Genomic DNA, 24,857 nt, shown 5'->3' on the forward strand with positions numbered 1-24,857 from the left:
CAATTTACGGACTAGAAAGACTCATTAAAAAGTGATCTTGCTCTTACATGAGATTTGTCTATTGCTTCAGATGATGTCAAACAAAGGAGCTTTTTCCCCCTCTTTATCAATGCTGGCCTACTTGTGAATGTAGATATGCATCGCCACAAATCATTTCTGCGTAATAGCCGCGTTGGACTGACGTGATGTAATGTGATGTTGGGTGTTAAATGACAAGGTCCCGCCCTGGTTAGGAGCTTAGGCCTTTGTGTGCTACATATTGTAAATGACTTGTGTACACAGTCATGTTGGGAAAGCCAAGTGCAATCTATAATATCTGCTGATAGGAGTGGGAACAGCCCAAGGAAATTATCGGCTCCTTCTTTACACCCACACAAAGGGATACACAAATATAGACACACATACACACACGTTTAGACATTGAAAGGCCCATATCTGTGCAACACACACAATCATGCAATTCTTTACATGTTGCCCTTGACGCTTTCTTTGTTATTCATTCATTCCCTGTGCACCAACAAGACTGTTGGAGTCAGTCACACACACACTTTCCCCTCCTGGAGATTTCCGGATGCCTCTGCGTCTCCACACCCTGTAGAGAGAGCATGAGTGTAAACACACACACACACACACACACACACACACACACACACACTCCGCATAGCTCCCCTCTCAGGCACAGAGGTGAATTAAGGGCTGCACTCATGCACACACCCAAGCACTGGAGATTCACTCCACTCCAATATGGGTGGGATACGAGCAGGCCTGTCTGCGTTTCACTCCACTACAATATGGGTGGGATACGAGCAGGACTGTCTGCGTTTCACCCACTCCAATATGGATGGGATACGGGGTTCGAACCAGCAACCCTCCGGTCACAAGTCCGAAGCGCTAACCAGTAGGCCACGGCTGCCCCATGTAAACAACCATGGCAAGCAGCAAGGAAGTCACCACAAATGTTGCTTCTGTTTGCCACCTCTGGCTTCATAGGACTAACACTCCTTCCTGAAGCATCTGAATGCACCTCCTAAAGCATCTTAAAGCATCCAGCACACACTGAGGAAATCTTGGCAAAGACTGTACTTCCTACGTCAGGAAGTTCAAAGTATCAGCACCCATCTTGAAAGCCTTTTACTCCTCAGCTGTGGAGAGTGTCCTTACAAGTAGCATCATCACTTGGTATGGGAACTGTACAGCCCGTGACTGCAGTGCCCTACAGAGTGGTGCGATCTGCCGAACGTCCCATCAGAGCACCTCTCCCTACCCTGCAGGAGACTTACAAGAAAAGACTATGTACCAGGACCCAAAGTATTGTAAAGGACTCGTCACATCCTGATCATGGACTCAAGGAGGAGCTTCTATCCTCAAGCAATCCGTATCCTGAACACACACAAGACTATATAAACTTTTTTGTTTTGTTTTGTTTTCTTACACACTTGCACACGGACTGTACACACACTGCACTTTTTATTCTCTCTTGCTATTTATTAAAATATTTCTTGATCTTTCTTTCTTCACAGAAAAAGCACCAAACACCAAATGAAATGTCACTACATGCTTTACGTTAGTATTGCTATGTATGTGACAAATAAACCTCCTTGTATCCTTGTATCTGGATGCACCTCTGGCTTCATAGAGCTAGTACTCCTTCCTAAAGCATCTGAATGCACCTTTGGCTTCATAGCGCTTGTTCTCCTTCCTAAAGCATCTGAATGCACCTTTGGCTTCATAGCGCTTGTTCTCCTTCCTAAAGCATCTGAATGCACCTTTGGCTTCATAGCGCTTGTTCTCCTTCCTAAAGCATCCCACAGAACTCTAACATGCGGAGTGCAACCAATTATGAGAATGGATGGAAGACTACTACCCTGGAAATCCAGAGTTCTCGCGAGAGCACAATGGAATTGTCTCTGCGAGACACTCTGGCAAAGAGCAATGATGCACGTTACTTTTTCCCCAACATTCCGGGGAACCAGCTAAACTGATGAAGATAGCGCTGCAACGTTGGAGGACAGTACACATTGGTCGTAGTGTTATCCGATTGCGTCGAAGTCCGAAATCAATCAGAGTAAACATGGTCTAGTGTTATCCAATTGCGTGCAGTGAAATGTTTAAATGCATGCTTGTTGCCTTGTTTGGCCATTACATTGCTCTTTGCCAGACCCTTAATCTTTCTAGATTATCAGGGTCTGGATTTTCCAGGCTAGAAGACTACCAGAATCACATGTAATTCACTGGACAAAGGCGAACTGAAGCATGCAACTTTGCTGATTTGTCCGTTTCTAATCAATGCTTTTTCAATAAAAAGAGGTTTAAAAAAAACAACTGCAGCAAAGGTCCAAGGCACACAAATACAGAATTAAAAAGAGCACACAAGGTGTTTTTTTATTTAAAAACAAAACAAAAACAAACCCCTGCACATTACAGCAGTTACTGTGTATCAAAGGTCAACTCTGAGCTCGACTGGCCAAGTAATCTTTGTCATCTCTTTCTGCCCTCCTTCATTCATTCTTTCATATCTCCCTTTCTTTCTTTCCCTCTCTGTGTACTGAACACACCCCTTCTTCCCAATCTCACCCTTCTGCTCCTGAACATGCAGAACTGAAAACCTCAACTGTGAACAAATGTAGCCTAAATAAAATCAAACATCAGAAAATAAAATGAATTCTTCAGTTGAAATGTTACGGAACAACTTAAAATCAACTAATGCCTGTGCTTGTCGTGCAAAGTGTGCAAAATCCTAATAATAATAATAATAATAATAATAATAATAAACCCTAAACAAACAATCAAAAAACTCCTTCTAATGCAATCAGGAGACCCGTGATAACTTAAGACAGCAGAGAGACAAGAGCTCCAGCAGGCTCCAGTCTCTTGGTGGGGGCACATCCCACAGCGGTGCCCAGTCCAGGGGCTTCGTTCTAGGCCAGGCTCACTGTGGGTCCCCCTGTACTCCTGGGGGTGCAGGCCCCAGTCCGGTGGCATTAAAATCATTGGCACAGTGGCAGCCTCAGCGGCAGTGCCCGCTGGCTGTCTCAGGAGCACCCAGGATCCTCCAGGATGCCAGTCCGTTTACGCAAGTGCCCACCCTCCTGCGCGATGCCAGTCAGGTCGCAGGACTGGCCACTACCACCATCATCATCAACACTGCCAGTCTGATCACAGAGGTGCCTATGGTTCTGCATAGTGCCAGAGTGGTCATAAGAATGCCCGTCCATTTCAACAGTGCCAGTCTGGTCACCATGGTGGCCATCCACCTCAACAGTGCCAGTCTGGTCACCATGGTGTCCATCCACCTCAACATTGCCAGTCTGGTCACCATGGTGTCCATCCACCTCAACATTGCCAGTCTGGTCACCATGGTGTTCATCCACCTCAACATTGCCAGTCTGGTCACCACGGTGTCCATCCACCTCAACAGTGCCAGTCTGGTCACCATGGTGTTCATCCACCTCAACAGCGGCACCCTGGTCACCATCTTGTCCATCAGCCTCAACAATGCCAACGTGGTCACAATAGTGCCCATTTTCTTCCATGGTGCCAGTTGAATGTCCATGGTGCTCTGCCGAGCTGTCATGCTCATATAGGCATTGATGATCCTCTTCAGGTTCGCTGTGATCACACTGACACTGCTGCTCCTCCATAGCGCCGCCCTGGTGGCAGGCACAGCCGCGTTCTTCCTGGACGCCGACCAGCACTTTGCTGTAGAGCTTTTGCTGCTCTTCCCGGTAAGCTTCCTTCACCTTCTGCCTCTTCAGACCGCCATCCCTGCAATACACACACACACACACACACACACAGTGGAGGTTCACTCTCAGAACATGTGAACATCCCTGATTTTAGCCTTATGGAAGACTGAGTGTGATTCAGTGTTTTTTCCTCTGATGCATTAATGTGTTTCATGTGAAAAGGCCTTTTGATAGTGCACTTACCAGAGCAGGTCCACCAGTCCACCCTTCCTGGCAATGGCCGCTTTGACCCGGTTGGCAAACTGAGCTGCATCCTCCCCTTCCTGTTGAGAGGAGAGTTCGGGGTGGTAAACTACACTAACAGCACAGAGGAACAGCACACAGTGCTAACCTAGCAGCACAGAGTAACAGCACACAGTGCTAAACTAGAAGCACAGAGGACCAGCACAGAGGAACAGCACACAGTGCTAAACTAGCAGCACAGAAGAACAGCACACAGTGCTAAACTAGCAGCACAGAGGAACAGCACACAGTGCTAAACTAGCAGCACAGAGGAACAGCACACAGCGCTAACCTAGCAGCAATGAGGAACAGCACAGAGGAACAGCACACAGTGCTAAACTAGCAGCACAGAGGAACAGCACACAGTGCTAAACTAGCAGGACAGAGGAACAGCACACAGTGCTAAACTAGCAGCACAGAGGAACAGCACACAGCTCTAACCTAGCAGCACAGAGGAACAGCACAGAGGAACAGCACACAGTGCTAAACTAGCAGCACAGAGTAACAGCACACAGTGCTAAACTAGCAGCACAGAGGAACAGCACAGAGGAACAGCACACAGTGCTAAACTAGCAGCACAGAGGAACAGCACACAGCGCTAATCTAGCAGCACAGAGGAACAGCACACAGCGCTAACCTAGCAGCACAGAGGAACAGCACACAGCGCTAACCTAGCAGCACAGAGGAACAGCACACAGCGCTAACCTAGCAGCACAGAGGAACAGCACAGAGGAACAGCACACAATGCTAATATAGCAGCACAGAGGAACAGCACACAGCGCTAACCTAGCAGCACAGAGGAACAGCACACAGTGCTAAACTAGCAGCACAGAGGAACAGCACACAGTGCTAAACTAGCAGCACAGAGAAACAGCACAGAGGAACAGCACACAGCGCTAAACTAACTTAGCAGCACAAAGGATGAGCACACAGTGCTAAATTAGCAGCATACAAAGGAACAGCACACAGTGCTAAACTAGCAGCACAGAGGAACAGCACACAGGAACAGGAATGACAACAGAGGGAGCACTGACAGTTTCTAACTGCACAGTGAGGACAGGATAGGACAGCACAACAGAGGGTAACAGCTGTGTTTATATAGGGTAAACACTTATGCTTGTTTGTGCATGTGTGTATACTGCATGTGTGTCTATGTTTATATATATATATATATATATATATATATATATATATGAGAGAGAGGGGGGGAAGGAGATAAAGAGAGAGAGAGAGAGAGAGAGAGAGAGAGACAGACAGATAGAGAGAGAGAGAGAGAGAGACAGACAGAGCTAGAGAGAGAGTGTGTGTATGTGTGTATGTGTGAGTGTGTGTGTGTTACCTCTCTCCTCATGGGGGGCAGGTACCACACGCTGCAGACTATAGCCCAGCTGCTCATCATATGCAGGAGGTAGTTGACCATCCCAAATTTACTGCTGTTCCAGAAGGCATCCCCGAAACGAGGGTCATACTACAGGACAGCAGGAAAGTAGTGAGGGGGTGAGCGAGAGAAAAAAAGAGAGAGAGAGAGAGAGAGAGAGATTTGGGGAGACAGAGACGATGCATAATAGAGAGGCTAAGCTATTCAAGGACCAATTAATGTTTAATTTTGTTCTGATAGCCATTATACTGTATATATAAGGTTATATTTAAAGTTCACTGATATTTAGCAGACGTTTTTATCCAAACGACGGGCAAAATCAAGACGCGGAACATCACTACGGTGGGAAATGAACCCAAAGTTCACCAATTGCCAGTCTGTGATGTGTTGTGGAGCAACAGTGACCACATGTACACACATATACACACACACACATATTTCTGTAACACCAGTGAACCCAGGGATGAGTGATTTCAGTGATACCCCTCTTGAATGGTGGCCTCTCGACGCCCTCACCTTGATGGCCACTGGGTAGACGACACAGTTGATCTCAAAGCTGCCCTTCTTGAACATCATGACGGAGGTGTTGTTGATGCAGGTGCCTGCCGAGACGAGAGGTGAAGGAGATCAACGTCACACTACGAGAACACACTGCCCTGTCTCTGCCCTTCCAACCAATCACACCACAGCCGGACCCGAGATGCCTTGATTCTGGCATGAACTGCCAGGCAAAGTGAGGTTAGTTCGAGAGAAACCGCTGATCTCTAAAAGAGTGCTTTAGTGCATCAAGTCAAGTTAAGTCAAATTTGATTTCTATAGCACATTTACAGACGGCTGCGCCGCACCAAAGTGCTTCACAATCAAGTGCTAAGTGCAATAAACAAAAGAATGACCTAAGGCAGAAGGGGGAAAAAATGAAAAGGGCAACAAGACAATGACTGAAGGAGTTAAAATAATGTAAAAAGAGAGAATATACCAAAAGGTAGCCAGGGGACACTATGCACTGGGACATAAAAAGGAGACACTAATCAAAGGCAAGTGAAAAGAGGTGGGTCTTTAAAAGGGACTTAACAATATTCAGAGACTGGGCTGCACGGATGTGGAGGGGGAGGCAGTTCCAGAGTCTGGGGGCTGCTACTGCATGTACTGCTTATGAAGTGACGTTAGTTTGAGATCAGTGGTATCTCCCAAGGTTACCTGGGTAAGCCAGTAACCTCACTTCGTAGTATACCTCTCAGGTCTCAGGCATTGTCATACAAGATCCTGATCCTCAGATATTGTAATGGCCTGAATCTGCCAGATGGGGGCAGATTCTGCTCATGTGTTCTGGCGGTTGTGTTCAGCTGTGGCCTTGGCTAAGGAGCTCTGGGGGGGGGGGGGAGCGCGGGCCTGCCCGAGGCTACTCACCCTCTGGGAAGATGAGGATGGGCAGCTTGGTCTTGTCTGCTACGTGGTCACTCAGCCTGAGAGGGAACAGAGGAGAGACAGGCCGAGGGAAGAAGTGCATGCTGGGTCAGTGATCTGTGTTTGGAGACAAAACACATTTCTTACCGCTGCAGGATGTAGCTCTTCCTCAGCACTGGACACATGAGAAATATTTTCCCCATTAACAACATCTTACGGCTCTGGGATTTTTCCGTAAACTGTGGTTTTCCCACTCGCGCATGAGTGCCATCTTCTCCTCACTGCCAGAATATAAGGTGACGTGCTCGCACATCGGTCAATTAGCACTAAATCATTCACTAATCTAATATTACTCAATCAGGAAATGTGATTGCCTGTTCTATGAGGTGGCCAAAGAGGACATTTTTATTTGACAAATGGTCTTTTGGCTCCAACAAAACAAGTTGTGAAATTTCCATGCATGTTGTAGTGTTACCTTTTGGCCACCAGGTGGCGGTCTTTAACTTCGGAGCGCTCAAACCAAACATGAGGACAAGCCTTGACCATGGCTCTCTGGATGATCCCGATCAGGCCACCGTGCACCTGACCAACCTGCAGAAAAGGTTAGAGAACACTCACACTAAAGAACAATACAGTCAGGAGTAGCCATAATCAATACAGTCAGGAGTAGCCATAATCAACACAGTCAGGAGTAGCCATAATCAACACAGTCAGGAGTAGCCATAATCAACACAGTCAGGAGTAGCCATAATCAACACAGTCAAGAGTAGCCATAATCAATACAGTCAGGAGTAGCCATAATCAACACAGTCAGGAGTAGCCATAATCAACACAGTCAGGAGTAGCCATAATCAACACAGTCAGGAGTAGCCATAATCAACACAGTCAAGAGTAGCCATAATCAATACAGTCAGGAGTAGCCATAATCAACACAGTCAGGAGTAGCCATAATCAATACAGTCAAGAGTAGCCATAATCAACACAGTCAGGAGTCAGAAGTAGCTATAATCAACACAGTCAGGAGTCAGGAGTAGCCATAATCAACACAGTCAGGAGTAGCTATAATCAGTGCTCGCTATAGCGACCCCAGACAAATCTGTGGTTGCATTTGAATTTGCTTGTTTATCAATCCTTCATTGGTTTGGTGGTAGCCAGTATAAATCAATGCAGTCAGATTTTACAAAAATCTGTACAGCTGTGAACAAAGTCAATATTCAGGATCATATTGCAAAAAATTACAGATTATGGACAAATTGTAATAATTTACAATTGTAGATTATTACACACATACGTACCATTGCGTAGCAGCCGTCGCTTGCCAAAATGATGACATCGATGGGAGAAGTGTGGTTGGCCACACAGATGCCTCCATTCCTCGGCTTGTTCTCACTGTCAGGGGTCAAAGGTCATTAGACTCCAATTCAAACTGTAGTTCTCCATCTTGGAGATAGGCTGCTCTTTTGAGCTCAAAAGCTAATCCAACTAGTTAGTGGGTTTGATCCAGCAAGACCACAGCATGGCTTTGCCATGCTGTGGGCTTGCGGAGCAAGCCCACTATTGTTCTTCTTAAGTTTACTTATTAGTGGGTTTGATCCAGCAAGCCCACAGCATGGCAAGCACAGCTTTGCCATGCTGTGGGCTTGCGGAGCAAGCCCACTATTGTTCTTCTTAAGTTTTCTTATTATTATTTATTATTCCTGTTCACCCACTTTTTGGCCGAACTACTGCTCCTAGACCGTTTGAGCTATCGACGCGGTTCGAACTCCAAAAATTCAGGCCCGAACCGGTGTAACTTGCTTGTTGATTTCGTGTCACTGGCCCTTGTCGTTTTCGCGGTATTCCCGTTTTTCTGCGTTTTTTGGGCCCATTGAAATGCATGGCGGAATGTTCAGAATTCAAATTTCGATTGTGACATCACAGCTCTAATTGCTTAAGCTTGCACCTGGAAGAGTTCTAAGCCACCTGGCAGAGCTCTGATGGGCTGGGCTGGGCTGTCTGTGTATATGAAGGTGTGTGCATGTAACTTTTGACCAGTATGTCCGATTTTCATGAATGAGGTACCGTTGGAATCCTTGAATGAAGCCCAGTTCAATGCCTTGCCAGCACTAAGTGTAAAGGTAATGTAAAAAAAGATGAGACAGCGCGAAGCGCTGTCTCATCTTTTTTTTAAAGCCAAACCATGTTGATACAGGTCATTAAAAAAAATATATATATATATTTTCCAAATCCATTCAGCCCAGTTCAATGCCTTGCCAGCACTAAGTGTAAAGGTCATGTAAAAATAAATAAAGTATTTCAACAATCCATTCAGCCCAGTCCAATACCCAGCTAGCTCTATTTGAACTTCGTCATGTGTACAGTTGTATATATTATTACATTGAGAAACACACTTTCATACAGAGATTTTGCATATCCACGCAGCATTACTAATCAAGTTACTCATCGTTGCCCAGCAAGAAGTCCTCAATCAATTCAATTGTCTTGCCACGATCTGTGGAGCTTACAGACAACGTTATGTTACTAAAGGTTCTGTATGCTATTTAAAGCCGACCTAACGCTGAGTCCCTTCTAGACGGTGTGTTGCAATGCATTCTGGGTGCTGTGCTGTGATTCGACGGCTCGTCACCTGACCCACCAAACAACAACTCTCTGGGATGTGGCAAATATCGCGTAAAAACCTTGTTGCCGGAACAACAGGGAAAAGGCAACAGGATAGCAGCACGAAAGATACACAGGATACACACGGAATTTTGATGGACGTCCTTATCAGTCTATGGTCTAACTTATAAACGTGTCGGGTCAACGTCAACGATAAGTAAGTTAGGCTAACGTAAACGTTAGCTATTTGCTGTTGTCATATGCTAGTGCTATATGCTTTAGGCTACGTGATGGCCATTTATCACACTGATTTTAGGTACTACTTTTACGAGGTCTGTAGTTCTGTCAAAATGTATCTTATCGTTGAACAGACTACAGTTTTATCTTCCTTAGACTTCGTAGATGTAGTTACTACAATTTGGAAGCGAATTTCGAAGTGTAAATATGGTTTTAGTGTGTAAACAGACCAACCGCGATTTTGCAATGAAGTTAATGGAGCCTTTTATGTAGGGCTACTAGGCTACTTTCACGAAGTCTGTAGTTCTGTCAAAATGTATCTTATCTATGAACAGACTACATGATTATCTTCCTTAGACTTCGTAGATGTAGTTACTACAATTTGGAAGCGAATTTCGAAGTGTAAATATGGTTTTAGTGTGTAAACAGACCAACCGCGATTTTGCAATGAAGTTAATTGAGCCTTTTATGTAGGGCTACTAGGCTACTTTCACGAAGTCTGTAGTTCTGTCAAAATGTATCTTAACCATGTAGTATGTTCATAGATATCTTCCTTAGACTTCGTAGATGTAGTTACTACAATTTGGAAGCGAATTTCGAAGTGCAAATATGGTTTAAATGTGTAAACAAGACGCCTGATGTTTAATGTTAATGAATGGGCACAGTATTATTGTGTACAGTAATGGGCTATCAGTAGTATGTAAACAGTTCATGTGTTATGTGATTTACATAAACTAGTAAACAACATAAATGTTAAAAGCTGGTATTGTGTTTCCTGAATTCTTACATTCAGGCATTCAAATGAAATGTAATTAAATAGCATATCAATCATGCAACAATGCAAAAACAATGAAACTAGTGTAGGCCTAATTATATTTTACATTAGTAAAGCAGTACTCTGATGTGCATGCTTTCACAAACTTTTGTGAACAATCTTAGCACTTTAAACATTGACTGTTTTGAAGTGCATGTATAGCAATATAGTATAAAAATAATAATAATTGTGATGATATTACAATTTGATGGGGGGTGGGAGGAGGGGGTGGGTTCATGTAGGTGGGCCCTATGACCCCAAAGTATGCCTTGACTGGGCCTCAGGTCAAAGAAGTTTGAGAAAGGCTGATGTAGACGACAAAGCAGCAAGGAGGCGTCGTGTGATCATTTAAACAAGTTTTATGACAAGGTCGATGAGGGTGGGAAAAATCGTACATTTCTGTGCAAACTTTGCCCGCACTTCAGTCACATTGTCTTTTAAGAAAATGCAGTCCATTTTTCGGTTTCAGCAGTCAACAACCTTGACTATTTGAAGATACTAATCTATTGTGTACAGTAATGGGCTATCAGTAGTATGTAAACAGTTCATGTGTTATGTGATTTACATAAACTTGTAAACAACATAAATGTTAAAAGCTGGTATTGTGTTTCCTGAATTCTTACATTCAGGCATTCAAATGAAATGTAATTAAATAGCATATCAATCATGCAACAATGCAAAAACAATGAAACTAGTGTAGGCCTAATTATATTTTACATTAGTAAAGCAGTACTCTGATGTGCATGCTTTCACAAACTTTTGTGAACAATCTTAGCACTTTAAACATTGACTGTTTTGAAGTGCATGTATAGCAATATAGTATAAAAAAAATAATAATTGTGATGATATTACAATTTGATGGGGGGTGGGAGGAGGGGGTGGGTTCATGTAGGTGGGCCCTATGACCCCAAAGTATGCCTTGACTGGGCCTCAGGTCAAAGAAGTTTGAGAAAGGCTGATGTAGACGACAAAGCAGCAAGGAGGCGTCGTGTGATCATTTAAACAAGTTTTATGACAAGGTCGATGAGGGTGGGAAAAATCGTACATTTCTGTGCAAAGTTTGCCCGCACTTCAGTCACATTGTCTTTTAAGAAAATGCAGTCCATTTTTCGGTTTCAGCAGTCAACAACCTCAGAACTGACCCTTCAGGCCTCTCAGGAGGCACTGGCCTTCTAACCTAGCGACCACCTGAGCAACCAGCATGATTGCCCTAGCAACCAGCATAGCAACCACGTTATTTATGCGTTTTAGCTTATTGGATGTTGCGTTGATGCAGATAACTTTTGATCCGTGTGCCCGATTTTCATAAATGAGGTACCGTTGGAATCCTTGGATGAGGCCGAGTTCCGTGCCCCAGATCAAACCCACTCTTGCAGTTCCTCGGAACCGCAATTCTAGTTATTATATCTTCCTATAAGCCCACTTTTTGGCCGAACTACTGCTCCTAGACCGTTTGAGCTATCGACGCGGTTCGAACTCCAAAAATTCAGGCCCGAACCGGTGTAACTTGCTTGTTGCTTTCGTGTCGCTGGCCCTTGTCGTTTTCGCGGTATTCCCGTTTTTCGGCGTTTTTGGGCCCCATTGAAATCAATGGCGGAATGCTGGGGCTTTATGACATCACAGCACCTCATTACTTGCACCTGGTAGAGCTCTGCTGCTAGAGTTGATTACTTGCACCTGGCAGAGTTCTAAGCCATCTGGCAATGTCTAATGGGCTGGGCTGGGCTGTCTGTGTATATGAAGGTGTGTGCATGTAACTTTTGACCAGTATGTCCGATTTTCATGAATGAGGTACTGTTGGAATCCTTGAATGAAGCCCAGTTCAATGCCTTGCCAGCACTAAGTGTAAAGGTAATGTAAAAAAAGATGAGACAGCGCAAAGCGCTGTCTCATCTTTTTTTTAAAGCCAAACCATGTTGATACAGGTCATTAAAAAATATATATATATATTTTCCAAATCCATTCAGCCCAGTTCAATGCCTTGCCAGCACTAAGTGTAAAGGTCTTTTTTTTAAAGCCAAACCATGTTCATATAGGTCATTAAAAAAATAAATAAATAAAGTACTTCACCAATCCATTCAGCCCAGTCCTATACCCAGCTAGCTCCATTTGAACTTAGTCATGTGTACAGTTGTATAGATTATTACATTGAGAAACACACTTTCATACAGATATCTTGCATATCCACGCAGCATTACTAATCAAGTTACTCATCGTTGCCCAGCAAGAAGTCCACAATCAATTCAATTGTCTTGCCACGATCTGTGGAGCTTACAGACAACGTTATATTACTATAGGTTCTGTATGCTATTTAAAGCCGACCTAACGCTGAGTCCCTTCTAGACGGTGTGTTGCAATGCATTCTGGGTGCTGTGCTGTGATTCGACGGCTCGTCACCTGACCCACCAAACAACAACTCTCTGGGATGTGGCAAATATCGCGTAAAAACCTTGTTGCCGGAACAACAGGGAAAAGGCAACAGGATAGCAGCACGAAAGATACACAGGATACACACGGAATTTTGATGGACGTCCTTATCAGTCTATGGTCTAACTTATAAACGTGTCGGGTCAACGTCAACGATAAGTAAGTTAGGCTAACGTAAACGTTAGCTATTTGCTGTTGTCATATGCTAGTGCTATATGCTTTAGGCTACGTGATGGCCATTTATCACACTGATTTTAGGTACTACTTTTACGAGGTCTGTAGTTCTGTCAAAATGTATCTTATCGTTGAACAGACTACAGTTTTATCTTCCTTAGACTTCGTAGATGTAGTTACTACAATTTGGAAGCGAATTTCGAAGTGTAAATATGGTTTTAGTGTGTAAACAGACCAACCGCGATTTTGCAATGAAGTTAATGGAGCCTTTTATGTAGGGCTACTAGGCTACTTTCACGAAGTCTGTAGTTCTGTCAAAATGTATCTTATCGTTGAACAGACTACAGTTTTATCTTCCTTAGACTTCGTAGATGTAGTTACTACAATTTGGAAGCGAATTTCGAAGTGTAAATATGGTTTTAGTGTGTAAACAGACCAACCGCGATTTTGCAATGAAGTTAATTGAGCCTTTTATGTAGGGCTACTAGGCTACTTTCACGAAGTCTGTAGTTCTGTCAAAATGTATCTTAACCATGTAGTATGTTCATAGATATCTTCCTTAGACTTCGTAGATGTAGTTACTACAATTTGGAAGCGAATTTCGAAGTGCAAATATGGTTTAAATGTGTAAACAAGACGCCTGATGTTTAATGTTAATGAATGGGCACAGTATTATTGTGTACAGTAATGGGCTATCAGTAGTATGTAAACAGTTCATGTGTTATGTGATTTACATAAACTAGTAAACAACTGAAATGTTAAAAGCTGGTATTGTGTTTCCTGAATTCTTACATTCAGGCATTCAAATGAAATGTAATTAAATAGCATATCAATCATGCAACAATGCAAAAACAATGAAACTAGTGTAGGCCTAATTATATTTTACATTAGTAAAGCAGTACTCTGATGTGCATGCTTTCACAAACTTTTGTGAACAATCTTAGCACTTTAAACATTGACTGTTTTGAAGTGCATGTATAGCAATATAGTATAAAAAAAAAAATAATTGTGATGATATTACAATTTGATGGGGGGTGGGAGGAGGGGGTGGGTTCATGTAGGTGGGCCCTTTGACCCCAAAGTATGCCTTGACTGGGCCTCAGGTCAAAGAAGTTTGAGAAAGGCTGATGTAGACGACAAAGCAGCAAGGAGGCGTCGTGTGATCATTTAAACAAGTTTTATGACAAGGTCGATGACGGTGGGAAAAATCGTACATTTCTGTGCAAACTTTGCCCGCACTTCAGTCACATTGTCTTTTAAGAAAATGCAGTCCATTTTTCGGTTTCAGCAGTCAACAACCTTGACTATTTGAAGATACTAATCTATTGTGTACAGTAATGGGCTATCAGTAGTATGTAAACAGTTCATGTGTTATGTGATTTACATAAACTAGTAAACAACATAAATGTTAAAAGCTGGTATTGTGTTTCCTGAATTCTTACATTCAGGCATTCAAATGAAATGTAATTAAATAGCATATCAATCATGCAACAATGCAAAAACAATGAAACTAGTGTAGGCCTAATTATATTTTACATTAGTAAAGCAGTACTCTGATGTGCATGCTTTCACAAACTTTTGTGAACAATCTTAGCACTTTAAACATTGACTGTTTTGAAGTGCATGTATAGCAATATAGTATAAAAAAAAAAATAATTGTGATGATATTACAATTTGATGGGGGGTGGGAGGAGGGGGTGGGTTCATGTAGGTGGGCCCTTTGACCCCAAAGTATGCCTTGACTGGGCCTCAGGTCAAAGAAGTTTGAGAAAGGCTGATGTAGACGACAAAGCAGCAAGGAGGCGTCGTGTGATCATTTAAACAAGTTTTATGACAAGGTCGATGACGGTGGGAAAAATCGTACATTTCTGTGCAAACTTTGCCCGCACTTCAGTCACATTGTCTTTTAAGAAAATGCAGTCCATTTTTCGGTTTCAGCAGTCAACAACCTTGACTATTTGAAGATACTAATCTATTGTGTACAGTAATGGGCTATCAGTAGTATGTAAACAGTTCATGTGTTATGTGATTTACATAAACTAGTAAACAACATAAATGTTAAAAGCTGGTATTGTGTTTCCTGAATTCTTACATTCAGGCATTCAAATGAAATGTAATTAAATAGCATATCAATCATGCAACAATGCAAAAACAATGAAACTAGTGTAGGCCTAATTATATTTTACATTAGTAAAGCAGTACTCTGATGTGCATGCTTTCACAAACTTTTGTGAACAATCTTAGCACTTTAAACATTGACTGTTTTGAAGTGCATGTATAGCAATATAGTATAAAAAAAAAAATAATTGTGATGATATTACAATTTGATGGGGGGTGGGAGGAGGGGGTGGGTTCATGTAGGTGGGCCCTTTGACCCCAAAGTATGCCTTGACTGGGCCTCAGGTCAAAGAAGTTTGAGAAAGGCTGATGTAGACGACAAAGCAGCAAGGAGGCGTCGTGTGATCGATCATTTAAACAAGTTTTATGACAAGGTCGATGAGGGTGGGAAAAATCTTACATTTCTGTGCAAACTTTGCCCGCACTTCAGTCACATTGTCTTTTAAGAAAATGCAGTCCATTTTTCGGTTTCAGCAGTCAACAACCTCAGAACTGACCCTTCAGGCCTCTCAGGAGGCACTGCCCTCTAACCTAGCGACCACCTGAGCAACCAGCATGATTGCCCTAGCAACCAGCATAGCAACCACGTTATTTATGCGTTTTAGCTTATTGGATGTTGCGTTGATGCAGATAACTTTTGATCCGTGTGCCCGATTTTCATAAATGAGGTACCGTTGGAATCCTTGGATGAGGCCGAGTTCCGTGCCCCAGATCAAACCCACTCTTGCAGTTCCTCGGAACCGCAATTCTAGTTATTATATCTTCCTATTCACCCACTTTTTGGCCGAACTACTGCTCCTAGACCGTTTGAGCTATCGACGCGGTTCGAACTCCAAAAATTCAGGCCCGAACCGGTGTAACTTGCTTGTTGATTTCGTGTCGCTGGCCCTTGTCGTTTTCGCGGTATTCCCGTTTTTCTGCGTTTTTTGGGCCCATTGAAATGAATGGCGGAATGTTCAGAATTCAAATTTCGATTGTGACATCACAGCTCTAATTGCTTAAGCTTGCACCTGGAAGAGTTCTAAGCCACCTGGCAGAGCTCTAATGGGCTGGGCTGGGCTGTCTGTGTATATGAAGGTGTGTGCATGTAACTTTTGACCTGTATGTCCGATTTTCATAAATGAGGTACCGTTGGAATCCTTGGATGAGGCCGAGTTCCATGCCCCTGATCAAACCCACTCTTGCAGTTCCTCGGAACCGCAATTCTAGTTGTTATTGCAACTACAACTATTGTATTGGTGCATTTGACAAGGACAAAGTAAGCGATCATTTCAATCCCCTGCTTTCTGCTTTCTCTGCTCCTGAAGAAACACTAACGACTGGCTGGAATAAAGATGGCTCAGTCCGAGGCCCTGTGTTGAGTTTCCTTTTTACAGAGCTGGGACTGTTCTCTGAGCAGACAGCTACAAGTCCACAAGGAGTAATTAGCAACCGAATTTGGCAAAAAGTATTATTGGGTAAAGTGTGTATTATTGGGTTAGGAACCTGGTCTTAATCAGTGCTGAGATATTACAGAGCAAAGTTGCAGGCTTCAGCCTGGCGCCCTGATGTCTGAGAGGATTGTGACATAGTGTGTCATGTGTGTATGTGTGTTTGTGTGTGTGGGAGTGTGTGTGTGTGTGTGTGTGTGTGTGTGTGTGTGGGGGGGGTGGGATAAATGTTTAGAAGCAATGGGCATCAAGACAAAAATCTGCTACCTATTGGGGGGGTTAAGTGAGTTCAGCATTGTGTGCATGTGTTTGTGTGTGTGTGTGTGTGTGTGTGTGTGTAAGGAGCTGACTCCTGGAGTTATGGTGGCATGGCTCAGACTGTTGAGTGTTGTTGAGTGATGCTGGGTAGATAGCGGAAATGTGATGGAGGTATATGGAGTGTTGGCTCATATCGTATGAGGGGGTAGTGGGTTAGATTTTCAGATTAGCTCATCCGTTACAGAGGACTATTTTATCTGCTGGCGATGGAGTTACTCTGTGGCGATGGAGTTACTCTGTGGAGCAGAGATGTTTGAGAATCTACTCTATACTGATGTAAACAAAGTGGAGAATGAAATGATGATCAAGGTTCCCACTCGAAGTCAAATGTACAAATTCCATGACTTTTCCCAGACTTTGCCTGACAGAAAAACGGAATTTCCATGACTCCCTGATATTCCACAAATTCCATGACCCATGGGAACCCTGGATGATGTAACTGTGCTCATTTTAAACAAGGACACTGAGTAAATCACACTTTCTGTTTCTGTTTCTGTGTCTATGTGTCTGTGTGTGTGTCTCTCTGTGTGTGTGTGTGTGTGTGTGTGTGTCTGTGTGTGTGTGTGTATGTGTGTGTGTGTCTGCTCACCTGTCATGGTAAGTGATGATGGCAGTTAGAGCCCTCACACAGATCCGATAACACATCAGGTGAACCTTCTCACTGAGATAGCTCTTCATGCTGTGTATGAATGACACACACACACACACAATCACAAATACATATAAACCAAACACACACACACACACACACAATCACATATACATACAAACCAAACACACACACAAACAATCACAAATACATACAAACCAAACACACACACATATACAATCACAATTGCATACAAACCAAACACACACACACACACACACACACACACACAATCACAGATATACAAACATACACACATAATCAAATACATACAAACCAAACACACGCACACAATCACAAATAAATACAAACAAATAAGATACATACACACAAACAAAATGAAACAACATTATTTAATTAAACATGCTGCTGTGCTGATTACTGTTGGTGTGCCCTTCTCTGCTGCATCTGTTTAAATGGACGTTGGCCTGGACTCACCGGCTGTTGGGAAGGAGCCCCACGACACTGGTGAGAACCACAAGCAGACCCACTCCAGTGAAGGCCAGAGTCACCCTGCAAAAGCACACGCAAACACACACACGCGCGCGCACGCACAAACACGCACGCACACACACCGTAAACAAACAAAACTATTATAAACTGTCCCAGCTTCACTGTCCAATCTAAATAAAGGCAAAAATGCCACAAAAATATATTTAAAAAAAAAAACAATTATAAACATATCACTTCTAACGAATAAATCCTTCATCCAACACAAACTTTGACTGCACGGTTATTACCCTGCATTTAAAACACACACACACACACACATTATGTGAAGAGGCCAGGAGGCCGCCCAGCTCCCCTATCGCTCGCACGCACACACACATGCAGAAACACAAAGGCGAATGCTCACACACACACACACCTTGTGAAGAGGCAAAGAGGCCTCCCTGTGACCTCCCTGCTGTTTATAAGACCTGCAGTTTACGCTTTCCACTTCATGAGGACTGTAACGGCCTACAGAGAACGACATAGGCCTCCTGTCAGCTCACACACTCCACAGACGTCACAGCCACCGCCCCCTAATACCTGTGTTTAACACATGCTCACGAAAAGGCACTGTAATGTGTGTGTGTGTGTGTGTGTGAGTTCTTCATGAAAAGGCACTGTAATGTGTGTGTGTGTGTGTGTGTGTGAGTTCTTTACGAAAAGGCACTGTAATGTGTGTGCGTGTGAGTTCTTCATGAAAAGGCACTGTAATGTGTGTGTGTGTGAGTTCTTTACGAAAAGGCACTGTAATGTGTGTGTGAGTTCTTCATGAAAAGGCACTGTAATGTGTGTGTGTGTGAGTTCTTTACGAAAAGGCACTGTAATGTGTGTGTGTGTGAGTTCTTTACGAAAAGGCACTGTAATGTGTGTGTGTGTGAGTTCTTCATGAAAAGTAACTGTAATGTGTGTGTGTGTGAGTTAGCCTACGTCTTCATGGAGTCATCTATAATCTGAGGAGGCAAAGAGGCCCCTGGTTACCCCAAAACACGCGCGCGCGCATGCACACACACACACACACGCGCACACACACACACACGCACGCACGCACACATGTGCAGCACAGCACAGAGAGTGTTTAAATTAGTGAAACATGAAACACCTGCACCCATTACCCCCTGGGTTGGGTCAGATTTCTTCACATTTCCTCACATGAAGACCTATGAGAATTCATACAGGCTGCAGAAATCCAACACACACACACACACACACACTATATCTCTCTCTCACCCTCTCACTCAGAGATCCCAAAGGAGTGTATAAGCTTGGCTTGCAGTTAACATGCTGGTCAAACATCTTCATATCTGGTGCTGCTTTCGCAACTCAAACATGCTGTGCCATCTGGTTTCAATCTCGCTCTCCCAGAGAAGACGCCCCCACAACACACATCAACACACGAACATACTTCAACCCTGGACACCCCCGCCACACACACACACCAAACCCTACACCCCCACAGCACACACACACACACCCACACCAAACCCTACACCCCCACAGCACACACACACACACCCCACCGCCACACACACACACAAAACACTACCCCCCCCCCCCCCCCACACACACACACCCGCCACACCAAACCCTATACCCCCACAAGCACACACAAGCATACACACAAACACACTTCAACCCCTACACACTTACACCCAATCACTCAGTTCCACCGCCTGCAACTCAGACAAGACAAGACCATAGTTCTTCCAGCCCTGACACCATCCGGGATCTTGGCAGTGACCCTTTCTCCAACACAGCACACATCTCATCCTTTCAAACACGTCTGATAGATAAATAAATAAATTAATTAATTAATAAGCAACACCGGACAGTGAACCTTTCTCCAACACACCACACATCTCATCCTTTTAAACACGTCTCATAAATACATAAATAAATAAATTCATAAGAAACACAGGACAGTGAACCTTTTTCCAAGGCACACCACACATCTCATCCTTTCAGACATGTTTGATAAATAAATAAACTGAATAAATGAATAACTAACAAAGGCCAGTGAACTGTTCTGCTCATCCTTTCCAACATGTAGGAGATGGACAAATAAACCGTCCTGGTACCGCAGAGAGGAGACACTGTGTGTGTGTGTGTGTGTGTGTGTGTGTGTGTGTGTGTGTGTGTGTGTGTGTGTGTGTGTGTGTGTGTGTAGACAATGTAAATGGCAGATCTGAAACAATAAACTGACTTCCTCAGCAGGGAGCGGACCTCTGGCCAAACACCATTAGCTCTCCTCCTGACCCTAGTCCTGTCCTTACTCTTCACTCTTCCTCTCCTTCTCCTCTTCCTCCCTCACTTCTTCTCTTTAGTTCTCTCCTCATTACTCCTTCCTCTCTTCCTCCCTCTTCTTCTCTTTCATCCTTTACTCTTCACTCCTTCCTCTCTTCCTCCCTCTTCTTCTCTTTAGTTCTCTCCTCATTACTCCTTCCTCTCTTCCTCCCTCACTTCTTCTCTTTAGTTCTCTCCTCATTACTCCTTCCTCTCTTCCTCCCTCACTTCTTCTCTTTAGTTCTCTCCTCATTACTCCTTCCTCTCTTCCTCCCTCTTCTTCTCTTTCATCCTTTACTCTTCACTCCTTCCTCTCTTCCTCCCTCTTCTTCTCTTTCATCCTTTACTCTTCACTCCTTCCTCTCTTCCTCCCTCTTCTCTTTCATCCTTTACTCTTCACTCCTTCCTCTCTTCCTCCCTCACTTCTTCTTTAGTTCTCTCCTCATCACTCTTCCTCTCTCTCCTTCTCTTTCATCCTTTCCTCATCTCTCTCTCTCTCTGTTCTTGGTTTCTGACCTCACTAAACGCAATCTTTCTTCCCTCTTCTCAATCCAAGCCAACTGAAATTAATCCAGTCAATTTACACTCAAATTACACTCCAAACTTTCATTGAATGACTTCACTGCACAAGCATTAGTAACACACACAGGACCCAACACAACATTTTGAACTCATTCAAGAGTCCTGATAGGTCACAACTTACAGAACCACTCTTCTTTCTCATGCTCTCTCCACACACACACAGGCACCACCCACACACAGGCACAAACACACATACACACACACAGGCAAACACACTAAACACACAGGCACTACACACACAGGCACAAAAATACTACACAATATGCAATATTGCAACATCGACCCTGTGTTACACATCTGTGCTTGCCAGTGTCTGGGGTTCAGGGCCTGGTTACACAGTCTCGCTCTTTCTCACACACACATGCACTACACACACACACACATACTGGAAGAGAAACAAAAGATCTGATCTGGTCCCCTGTGGAGTGTAGACTTGGCGCGCGCGCGCGCGCACACACACACACACACACACACACACACACACACACACACACACACACACACACACACACACACACACACACACACACACACACACACACACACACACACACACACACACACACACACACACACACACAGACACACAGAAAGAGAAGCAGAGATGTGATCTGGTCCCCTGTGGCGTGTGGTTTAGAGCATATAGACTGCGCGCAGAGTCAGACCCACCTCTCACTGGGGGCTGCTGCTGGGCACTGAGCCCACCAGCACCGAGCAGTACTCCCCTGATTCAAGATGTGATCCAACACACACACACACTAGGGGTGGGCGATATATATCGTCTGCAATAATATCGTGATTGCTGTTTTAACGATGTGCAAATTGACATTATCGAGTATTTAAATTACTTCGGAAACACTCGAAATCATGCATTGAACCCCCATACATTCACTAGGCCAGGAGGTGAATGCGAGAGAAGCCCCTGGCTGCAGCAGAGCAAGTCACGTGATTGCTAGTGGTCCATGTTGTCACACGCAGCCTAATGCGGCTACTTCGTTCAAGTGGCATTGATGAGTTAAAGTCACGGTATTATATGTAAACATTAGGCTAGCCTTTGAGTATTTTAATAGTCAGTTGTAAACAAAGAAATCTTCTTATGTTACCTTTTTGTAAATGGACTGAAGTTTGCTCTAAATATAAACTTTTATCGATTATGCTAACCGTTAGCATCTCTATGGGATTTCTCATATACATTAGCCATAAGCTAATGCATTAGTTTCTATTCTGTAAGGTCTGCTTAGTTTTACAGTAAAACCAGAGAATGTCTAATAAGGACATAGACGGGCTCTGGTGAAACCTAAGTAGAGGTTTGAAAGGAACTTCAGCTTCAGACTTTCTCTTGGGAAACTGTCAGGCCTATCTGTCCTCTGTAATGTAGCTGGCTAGACCATGTCATGTACAAGTGGGGGCAGAATTGGAAATGTGTCATAGAGTGACAATGCATTGGTTTGGTTAAAAAGTCATAGTTTAGGTTATTGGTTATTATTGTAATAATGCTATTCATAAATAATGACCTGTAAAGGAACACAGACTTTTAAAAACAGTTTTTTAAAGGATATCGACTAATTATCATTATCGTCGAAATCACAAAAAATATTGAGATATTATTTTTTGTCCATATCGCCCACCCCTAACACACACACCAGCACCGAGCAGAACTCCCCTGATTCAAGATGGGATCCAACACACACACACACACACACCAGCACCGAGCAGAACTCCCCTGATTCAAGATGGGATCCAACACACACACACACACACACACACACCAGCACCGAGCAGCACTCCCCTGATTCAAGATGGGACCCAACACACACACACACACACACACACACACACACACACACACACACACACACACACACACACACACACACACACACACACACACACACACACACACACACACACACACACACACACACACACACACACACACAAGCACCGAGCAGAACTCCCCTGATTCAAAATGGGATCCAACACACACACACAAGCACCGAGCAGAACTCCCCTGATTCAAAATGGGATCGAACACACACACACACACACACCCCAGCACCGAGCAGAACTCCCCTGATTCAAGATGGGATCCAACACACACACACACACACACACACACACACACACCAGCACCGAGCAGCACTCCCCTGATTCAAGATGGGACCCAACACACACACACACACACACACACACACACACACACACACACACAAGCACCGAGCAGAACTCCCCTGATTCAAAATGGGATCCAACATACACACACAAGCACCGAGCAGAACTCCCCTTATTCAAAATGGGATCGAACACACACACACACACACACCAGCACCGAGCAGAACTCCCCTGATTCAAGATGGGACCCAACACACACACACACACACACACACACACACACACCAGCACCGAGCAGAACTCCCCTGATTCAAGATGGGATCCAACACACACACACACACACACACACACACACACCCTAACTGAACTCCACTGTTCAGTATCTGGATCCAACTCTGGATCTCTCTCTCTCTCACACACACACACACTTTCTCTCTCTCACACACCTGAGCGGAATCCGTATCGTATGACGACGCCGAGCCCCCAGAGCACGGTCAGGCGCGTGCCCCCTCTCTCACACACACACACACACACACACACACACACACACACACACACACACACACACACCTGAGCGGGAGCAGGAATCCGTATCGTATGACGACGCCCAGCCCCCAGAGCACGGTCAGGCGCGTGCTGATGTGCTGGAAGTTGTAGTTGCTGCGGGTCAGCAGGTTCCAGCTCTCCAGCTCCTCCGGCGTGAAGCGCTTGGTCACCTCGTCGTCCACGATGCTCTCCACGCCGCGCCGGGAGAACGAGAAGATGTCGGCCAGCTCAAACTCGGCCGAGGACGCCGCCGGACCGCCGGAGCCGCCGCCACTGCTGACGCTGACGCCACTGCTGCTCCGCAGTTCCTGAATCTCCTGCTCCAGAGTGACCGCCTCCTTCGCTATGATGCCTGTGGGGAGGACGCGGTCAGACAGTGCCATTATTTGGGTTTTATTTTAGCTTATTTATCCTTATTTCACCAGGTGAGTCCCACTGAGGTCCGACATCCAGGGTTCCCACACCTTGGTTAAGAACTAGATGTACCGCAGAGCGGTACAAAATATGACCGCCGCCCAGTCCAGCACATTTTTTCCACAAAAAGAAATCACGCTGAAAGGCCTATATGATTCTAACTGTCTCACTAAATTGCATTATCCACACTCAATTCTCACTGGTAGCTGCTAGACAACAAGTACCAAAACATGATTAGTTCATAGATTTCACATGTAAAATTAATTTCATACAACCCCACCTCCACCTTGCCTGTTCATAATTCTTGATTGTTTGTGTTATGTTTATGTTATGTGTGTGGGTGTGTGTGTGTGTGAGTGTGTGTGTGTGTGTGTGTGGGTGTGTGTGTGTGTGTTTGTGTGTGTGCCTGTGCATTCAAGCGTACATATGTCTACTGTGTGAGTATGTGTCATACGTATGATTACTGTGAATGTATGTGTGTGTGTGTGTGTATCTGTTTGTGCACATGTGTGCACATGAAATGGGTTAACATGACCCCTGGAGGCAAACATACGGGAAAAAATGGTCATCCTAGGCCCTACAGTTCTCAAGATATTCACAGAGAACTGTGTCTGCCCTACCCTCCTTTCGGGGGGTCCAGTCCAGCGGGGGGGCTACAGATCAAAACGAAAAATGACGGTTCCATGCTATCCATGTGGGGGTACATGCCCACCAAGTTTTGTGTACCCCGGTCTTTCAGTGTCCCGGGAATCCTTGTTGGTGTACGTCACTAAATGTACACATAAATTATTTTATTGTAAGGCCGCCCATGAACGAAAGTACACAAAACTTGGCATGCATTCGGAGGGTGTCATAATGATCCTACACTTTTAATTTTGTGCAGTTTTGACCTTGTCAGCCAGAGATATTGTGATGA

General features: G+C 44.3%; 1 protein-coding gene across 1 annotated transcript in view; it reads right to left on the reverse strand.

Annotated features, from left to right (window-relative positions):
- Positions 1-2,356: 2,356 nt before the first annotated feature.
- The window catches only part of gpat4 (glycerol-3-phosphate acyltransferase 4), a 39,574-nt gene continuing 17,073 nt past the window's right edge, over positions 2,357-24,857 (reverse strand). The window contains exons 4-13 of the mRNA XM_076283837.1: positions 23,552-23,879; positions 17,954-18,028; positions 17,456-17,545; positions 8,046-8,139; positions 7,226-7,341; positions 6,754-6,809; positions 5,863-5,948; positions 5,308-5,436; positions 3,930-4,009; positions 2,357-3,765 (exon numbers count right to left, since the gene is read on the reverse strand). Coding sequence (XP_076139952.1) covers positions 3,033-3,765; positions 3,930-4,009; positions 5,308-5,436; positions 5,863-5,948; positions 6,754-6,809; positions 7,226-7,341; positions 8,046-8,139; positions 17,456-17,545; positions 17,954-18,028; positions 23,552-23,879 — 1,787 coding nt within the window. The 3' untranslated portion in view covers positions 2,357-3,032. The remainder of the gene's footprint in view (positions 3,766-3,929; positions 4,010-5,307; positions 5,437-5,862; positions 5,949-6,753; positions 6,810-7,225; positions 7,342-8,045; positions 8,140-17,455; positions 17,546-17,953; positions 18,029-23,551; positions 23,880-24,857) is intronic.

This window comes from Alosa pseudoharengus, unplaced genomic scaffold (assembly GCF_046254945.1).
Source record: "Alosa pseudoharengus isolate Yale_2024_CS ecotype anadromous, Long Island Sound unplaced genomic scaffold, YU_APseudo_1.1 YU_APseudo_1.1_scf_14, whole genome shotgun sequence".
Lineage (NCBI taxonomy): Eukaryota > Metazoa > Chordata > Actinopteri > Clupeiformes > Clupeidae > Alosa > Alosa pseudoharengus.